The sequence below is a fragment of the Megachile rotundata genome, chromosome 5 (assembly GCF_050947335.1).
Source record: "Megachile rotundata isolate GNS110a chromosome 5, iyMegRotu1, whole genome shotgun sequence".
Lineage (NCBI taxonomy): Eukaryota > Metazoa > Arthropoda > Insecta > Hymenoptera > Megachilidae > Megachile > Megachile rotundata.
This window is the reverse complement of record NC_134987.1, coordinates 7,015,179-7,023,225: the sequence shown is the minus strand read 5'-3', so window position 1 is coordinate 7,023,225 and position 8,047 is coordinate 7,015,179. Positions and strand designations below refer to the sequence as shown.

General features: G+C 48.0%; 1 protein-coding gene across 1 annotated transcript; it reads left to right on the top strand.

Moving 5' to 3' along the window:
• The first annotated feature begins 240 nt into the window (after positions 1–240).
• On the top strand, positions 241–5,703 carry LOC143264516 (uncharacterized). Its single transcript, XM_076531991.1, has 2 exons — positions 241–1,612; positions 1,829–5,703. The coding sequence occupies exons 1-2, from the start codon at positions 241–243 to the stop codon at positions 5,701–5,703; spliced, it is 5,247 nt and encodes a 1,748-aa protein (XP_076388106.1).
• Positions 5,704–8,047: the final 2,344 nt, after the last annotated feature.

Here is an 8,047-nt window from a genome sequence, read left to right as displayed (position 1 = left end):
GATCAAGTATTTCGGCTTTGATTGTAATATTGATGTCACTCGCAGACTAAATTATAATACGTGTGTTATATAATAATTGAAATAAACTGTGCGTATTCACCGTCGGAAAAATTGAGTTGTTCTGATACAATTTTTGGTGCCGAAACCCGGGACACTTTGACCGGACAGACGGTGTTTGACGCGATATCGTGACTTGTGTGGAAGTGCGAGTGACACACAAAGTGGACTTTACTCGAGACAATGGTACGAGGAAAACGAGCAGCAGCCCAACAGTCAGGGAAGCAGCCAGCGGCCAAGCGGGGCAGACCAGCAAAGGCGAGAGCATTGGCAGATCCAGGACCAGGACCAGCAACCATGGAGGACAACGATTCTGCGGGGCCTTCCAGGGCACCGTCTCCCATCCTACCTGTCATCCGACAGGGGCGTCGGGCAACAAGGATCACTGGGAACCAGCGGCAGCAGGAGCTGCCAGGAGGCAGCGGTCACGGAGCAGGATGGCAGCGGCGACCCACGGAGGCGAGCATCCCATCCGCAGCCGACGAGGACACGGACTTCTCCGACGAGGCGGAGGAAATTCAGGGCAGCGAGGACGACAGGGCAACGCATCAGCCACGGAGCAACAGCACCGCGTTACCAGTAAGGCGTCAGCGAAACGTGAGTGAGCAATCCTTTATTGACCCGGCTGATCGACTATCCGCGGCTATCGAACGTACGTTAGCGGCGGTACGTGAAGCGTCGCTCGCAGGGGAAGGAAGTTCGCGATTAGTAAATCGTCTCACAACCGCGAAAGCGTTACCTAGCTTCTCTGGTGATCCCTTAGAGTGGCTACACTTTAAGGAGGCATATATATCGTCATCCGAATCGGGCGGATACTCGGACCGCGAAAACATTGCACGATTGTTCGATGCCCTAAAGGGCGAGGCGCGCGACGTGGTTAAAACTTTGCTCGCGAGTAGCCGCGACGCGGACACAATAATAAAGACGTTAGAATTGCATTTCGGGAATAAACGGGCCGCTGCCGAGAAAATTGTCGCGGAGTTAAAGACATTACCGGAGATAGATTCGGGGAGAATTTCGCTCGTACAATTCGCGACGAAGTTACGCAGTGCAGTGGTAGCGTTTAAAACGTTTAGGTTGTTGGGGTACCTGCACAGCCCCGAACTAGTAAAATCCGTGGGACATAAGATACCAATAGCATTGCGATATGCATATAACCGGTACGCCGTAAGCGTTAGAGAAGAGAAATCGGAACTCGAGAAACTCGCGGATTTCATATACGCGGAAGCCGAATTAGCTACGGAAGCCGGGATTTTTGATATCGATTTCACGACGGAACGACCGACACAAAGGGTAGATCGCGGCGCGTTCGGTGGATCGCGGCGGTCGTCGGCGAAAACGGCTGTGGTATGCGTAGCAGAACGGCGAGATAGGCGCGTAGAAACAAACGCGACGGAAACTCGTAAATGCGCGTTTTGCAAAAAGGATAATCACCCGTCGCCGAAATGCCTCTTCTTTGCCCGTGAGCCCGTGAGTAAGCGCTGGGACCTCGTGAAAAAGTACAACCTATGCTTCGGGTGTTTGAGGCCCGGTCATTCAAGAAACGATTGCAAAAGTGAGATGTGTAAGGTCTGCAAGAGGCAGCATCACATCCTGTTGCATAAATATGTCGACGCAAATAGTGCGGAAAATGAGGCTCAGCGCGGGGCGATATCCGGGGGAGAGAGTGCGCCGAGCAGGGCATACGTCGCGAGCGACAACAGGTCGGGGGAAAATCGCGGTTCCATAGATAGTTGACTAGACGGGCAAAGCGTATTGCTGAAAATTATAGCGGTACGCGCGGGTGGACCGAAGCGAACAATAGATACATTCGCGTTACTAGACGAGGGTTCCACGGTCACCCTGATAGACGATAGGCTGGCGCGAGACCTAGGGGTAAAGGGTTCGCAAATAGACGTGTCTATAAAAGGAATAGGCGAAGGAGAATTTCGATTAGAGAATAGCAAAAAAGTAGATTTTGACGTAGAGGGGATCTTCGGCACGCACCGGATCCGCGGAGCGATAACCGTAAAAAATCTGAAGTTTCCCACACAGTCGATCAGCCGGGACATTATTGCGCGGGTACACGGTGCCGCCAAAGACGTGGAGATCCGACCGTATCACGGAGCACGCGTAGAATTATTAATCGGTCAGGACAATTGGGACCTAATCGTAACACGGGAGCTGCGCGAGATAATAGGTACAGATTTGGCGGTTTCGCGCTCCCGTCTTGGCTGGACTGTGCATGGGTCCGCGGAATGCTCCTCACGAGCGGTATACAAAATAGATGTAACCGAACATCAATGTACAGGGGAGGCTCTGACTTCTTTAGACGACTTAGTAAAGGGTTATTTCGCGCTAGAATATACCGGAATAAAGGATAGCGTCGCGTGTAAAGGCGAGCAGGATCGCGCGTTGCGGATACTAGAGGAAACTAGTTCGCGTAAGGGAAAAATCTGGGAAACGGGCCTCTTATGGAAGGACGATCACGCGCCGAGCACGAACGGTTTGTCTACTGCGCGGAAAAGGTTAGAATTATTGGAACGAAGGTTAGATCGCGATCCCGAATATGCACGTTTATATTACCAGGAAATGCAGCGCTTTCTAGACCAGGGTTACGCTCAAAGGGTTGAGAACACGTTAGAGAGGGCTAGGACGTGGTATCTACCGCACTTCGGAGTGCGAAACGTAAACAAGCCAAATAAAGTTCGACTAGTTTTCGATGCCGCGGCAAAAACCGGAGGAATAAGTTTAAACGACCAACTGATGTCAGGTCCGGACCTATTAAAATCATTGCCGGGAATATTAATTCGGTTTAGACAATACGCGGTCGCGGTGAAGGCGGACATTTCAGATATGTTCCTACGCGTGCAAATTCGGGAAAGCGATCGTGGTGCGCAAAGATTCCTATGGCGAGGAAAAGACAGGAATAGAGAACCGGACATTTACGAGATGTCGACGTTAATCTTCGGCGCCAAATCATCCCCGTGTAGCGCGATCTACGTCAAAGATAAAAATGCGAAAGACTGTAATGAAGCTCACCCGGAGGCAGTTAGAAGTATTATTAATGATAGCTATATGGACGATTTCTTATCGAGTCGAAGAACCGTGCGCGAAGCGGCAGAGCTCGTTCGGGATGTAATCGCGATAAACGCGCGAGCGAATTTCGCCATGCATGGTTGGGCGAGCAACAAGGCGGAGGCCTTGCGAAATTCCGTCGATCACGGGCAACGGTTAGAGCAGGGCGACATGCGGTTAGGCGACCGAGGGGGAGAGAGGGTCCTCGGTCTTTTCTGGGACACACAGACTGACGAACTCAAATTCAATGTCGAGTTAAAGAATATACCGAAAGAAATCCTGCTAGGCGAAAAGAAGCCCACCAAACGAGAGTTCTTACGCGTTATCATGTCGGTTTTCGATCCGCTCGGTATCCTCGCGCCGTTCACGTTAAAGTCAAAAATCATCATGCAGGAAATATGGCGAAGCGGTATAAATTGGGACGACCAACTACGGGAGGAAGATTTTATCCGTTGGCGCAAGTGGGTGTCCATGATAGACAGGGTAAAAGAATGCCGGATGCCGAGATGTTACGGGGTAACGGAATCGCGGGAGTCCGAAGCGCAACTCCACGTGTTTTGCGACGCGAGCTTAACGGCTTACGCGGCGGTAGCCTATCTGCGGTTCGAAAACGAAAATGAGTCTGAATCCGCGCACGTTTCCTTGATCATGGCCAAAAGTAGAGTCGCGCCGTTAAAACCGTTGACAATACCGCGATTAGAGTTACAGGCGGCCCTGATGGGGACAAGACTCGCGACGTTCGTAGAAAAGGAGCTAGACATTAAAATTAGTAGACGAGTTTTTTGGTCAGATTCGACCACGGTGATTTCATGGATCAGATCGGAGCCGCGGACGCGTCAAGTATTCGTAGCGAACCGTTTAGGAGAGATCGGAGAAAACACGCGGACAACGGAGTGGCGATGGGTTCCGACCGGTCAAAATCCCGCGGACGACGCGACGCGCTTCGAAAATAGCTCCGAATTTATAAGCCCGCGATGGTTTGAAGGCCCGGAATTTTTGCGACGTCCGGAATCCGAATGGCCGATAGAAAAAACGTTGACCGCAAAAGAGAAGGCGACAATCGACGGATTGGAGCAGCGGAAAGCGTGCGTCTACATGACGGAGACGGTAAAAGCAGAATTTTCGCTACCGATAAGATTGATGGGTTGGCGCGGTCTTCTCGTCATCGCGCGACGAGTACACGCGATCGTCGGTCGTTGGAAGGGGAAGAATACCGTGAAAGAACCGTTGGAAATAGTTCAGATAGGGGAACAATATTGGTACCGCGTTATCCAGGAGGAATATTTCGGAGCTGAGATAGTTGCGTTGAGAAACGGCCGTAATATCAACAAAGGAAGTAAAATCGCCGGTTTAAATCCATACGTAGACGAACAGGGAATTTTAAGGGCCAACGGGCGCGTAACGGCAACGGGACTTGAGGGCTTTGACAACCGACCAATCATACTTGAGGGTCGACACCCCGCGACAAAATTACTAATTGCAGAATATCATCGGAAGTTCTATCACGCGAATAGCGACGCGGTAGTCAACGAATTAAGGCAAAAATACCATATAATCGGTCTTCGACGCGTTTTACGTTCGCTCATAAGTAGGTGTATCGTATGTCGTATACGGCGAGGCAGGCCACAGAACCCGCTGATGTCCGCGCTACCGGTCGGGCGTGTAGCTTTTCGGCAAAGACCCTTTACACACTGTGGGGTCGACTATTTCGGACCATTGATGGTAAAGATCGGGCGGCGAAGAGAGAAACGTTGGGGAGTGTTGTTTACGTGTCTCACGACAAGGGCCATCCACTTAGAGATCGCGCATTCGCTAAGTGCTAGTTCGGCCATAATGGCATTACAAAGACTCGCGGCGCGAAGAGGCACACCGCAGGTGGTCTACAGCGACAATGGGACGAACTTTCGGGGCGCGGATAAGGAGCTGAAAGACGCGACCGCGAGTATGGACCGAGCTAAGATCGAGGAATACGCATTGTCGAAACGCGTGAAATGGGTTTTCAACCCCCCTGACGCACCGCATATGGGTGGGGCGTGGGAACGATTGATTAGGTCTGTAAAAACCGCGTTAAACGTGATTTTAAGGGAACAAGCACCCTCCGAAGAAGTTCTTTCTACGCTCTTTGCCGAAGCCGAACATTCGGTAAACTCGCGGCCGCTCACGCACGTGTCGTTAGACCCTCGCGATAAAGAGGCACTGACGCCAAATCATTTCCTGATAGGATCGTCCTCGGGTGAGATTCAGCTAGGTAGATACGATCTTCAAAATGTATGTTTGCGAAAACAGTGGCGAACAGCGCAGAGTTTCGCGGAGGCGTTTTGGAAACGATGGTTGCGCGAATATTTACCTACGCTCGTACCACGTAAGAAATGGACCGAAAAGGAAAATCCCTTAGAAGTAGGCGATATAGTGTTGATCGTAGATTTACAAGCACCGCGAAATAGTTGGCGAAAAGGGACCGTTACACGAGTATTTCCCGGTGTAGATAAAGAAGTCAGAGTGGCCGAGGTGCGCACACGAACGGGTGATTTTATACGTCCGACACGAAAGCTAATAAAACTATTAGGCATAAATGAGGTACAAAATTAAATGAATTTTGTACGAGGGGGAGGATTGTTACGGATAGAACTGGCCAATTGAGGCATTTCAGAGCAGGGGATGAGAATTTAAAGATAAACATAAGATTTAATGAATTTAGCGGGGTTTTCGGGGACGACTGGTCAAAAGCAGCAGGCATGGCGAGTTTCCATGCCTCGAAGCCCTACGTGCACGGGGAAACCTGTGGCCGTATTCGTCGAACACCATGAGTGTCTCGGCATGAAAAACACCATCGTAGCACCGGGGGTAACCAATCCGCCCGGGAGTGGTGGTGCTCACCAAAACACCGAGGGCCACTCCGCTCGGGAGAGGTGAGAACCCGGGCGAGGGCGAGCTTGCTTGCCCTGCGCTCCGGCTAGCTGTCTGCGGGATCGGTCGCACTCGAAGGCGATAGATAATTAATTTTTCTAAGAAACGTACACGTGCGTGGTGCACGTGGCAATGGCACGTGGCAAAAGTGGCACGTGGCACATGCTCTGAAATTCCGAGAAAAATGCCAATTAATAAGTATTTGATCCACCGCGAAATGCCGGCGAACCCAGGTGCGTACTTCGGCAGAAAAGAAAGACACTCCTCGGCGACGTCTCCGGATGCGTAATTTTCGAGAAACGAGTACAAAGGCGCGGACCGCTCCGTTTGACGGCGGGTACCGGCAAGTGCCGGCGCGACATCGGTATCGGCGCGCGGCGTGGCGGCGCGGCGGCTCGGCCGCAAAGGGCGGGCGGCATCGCAAGGATCGGTCGTAGAGGGATGACCGCGAAGCCAAGGTCGACGGAGGGCACGTGGCAGATTTCGAAGAAATCGGGTGGTTGCTAGGAGACGTCGTAGGGGAGTGAAACGTATAAAATAAGCGAGGGCACCGGGCCCGCACTTCACTTCGATTCATTCTCTTATATTTGTTGCTACGCGTTTCATTCTTTATATTTGTTGTTACGAGGCTTCACTTATAACTTGTCACTACGGGACATACTTGTTGTCATTACGGACTTTACCTTATATTTTGCAAAGACTTTCGTTGCGGGATCAAGTATTTCGGCTTTGATTGTAATATTGATGTCACTCGCAGACTAAATTATAATACGTGTGTTATATAATAATTGAAATAAACTGTGCGTATTCACCGTCGGAAAAATTGAGTTGTTCTGATACATTTTCCTAATCAAGAATGTCACGTACAAGATCGTTTCCTTCGGTACCTGATCAAACGCTTAGATTACCAGAAAATTTCTGTCGGACCGATGCGTCTTAGGGGATAAGGTGTGATTCTCGTTCTCTCAAGCCAGAATTGGCCGCAGTTAAAGTGCTATCAGTGATTCAAAGTTACTGAAGTGTTGAAGATCGACGGGGAAAATAATGGTGGCCTATATAGACGGGATAGGCTGCGATCCTTCTTAGGTTGAACGACTACACGAAAAGCAGAAAAGCTTATAAGGTATCTTATCGTTGATCACAGTCTCCGATGGAATCAGAAAATCACCTTAGCAGCTAGGATTCGCTTGGAACCGTCATATAGAAAAAGCAATTAATGTAGCAATTCAAGTGATTCAATTAGTATCAATTAGAATTAACTAAGTTTTCACGATAAATCTTCCAATTCCAACTCCACAGAAGCGGAGTTCAATTTTAGTTTTTGCTGCATTTGGAAGTCAAAGTAACATTACTTAGAAATGTGCAAATTATCGCTGCTCCTCCTTTAGACCACTATAATAGTTTGATTGAAAATAATAGGTTTGGAAATAATATTTGAAATATTACTTTTAAAATTGTAAAACGATGGACAAATTTTTTAATGCAAAATTTTTATTTACTATATGTATTATTGTATAATGAAAGAAACGACGTAAGTTATTGTTGAATTAACTATTATTTTATTTTAGCTATTTGATTTTATTTTTGCACACTTCCTGCGTAGTAAGTGTATTATTTATTGCTTTATATAATAGTAAAAAATATATTAATAGTCTTCAGAATGTACAGAAGATCAAAATATTACAGATTGAACAATGTTTTATACATCATTATATTACCATAGAAATCTTTGAAAGTTTGAATTTCGCGCCACTTATCGCCGCGAGAGTACCATCTTTGTTCCGCGTTTCCTCCTGGTCTCTTTAAAAATGCTAATACAAATAATACGCAATACAAAATGTAACTTTCATTTACTTGAAAGTGTTCACAATTAACAAATAAAAAACATTAACAAGAGAAAAATATTTTAAACATCAAATTATTTTAATATTTTAAACATCATATTTACAAAAAGTTCAATAACAAATTTGAACGATGTAAAATCCATTGTAAATTTAATACCTTAATTCAGCAAAAAAAATATTTA

Bases quoted from the DNA above. Each gene is read 5' to 3' on its own strand.
- LOC143264516 (XM_076531991.1), top strand. From the start codon at position 241: ATGGTACGAGGAAAACGAGCAGCAGCCCAACAGTCAGGGAAGCAGCCA. The intron at 1,613-1,828 runs GTGAGATGTGTA...TGAAAATTATAG, and splicing joins TTCAAGAAACGATTGCAAAA to CGGTACGCGCGGGTGGACCG.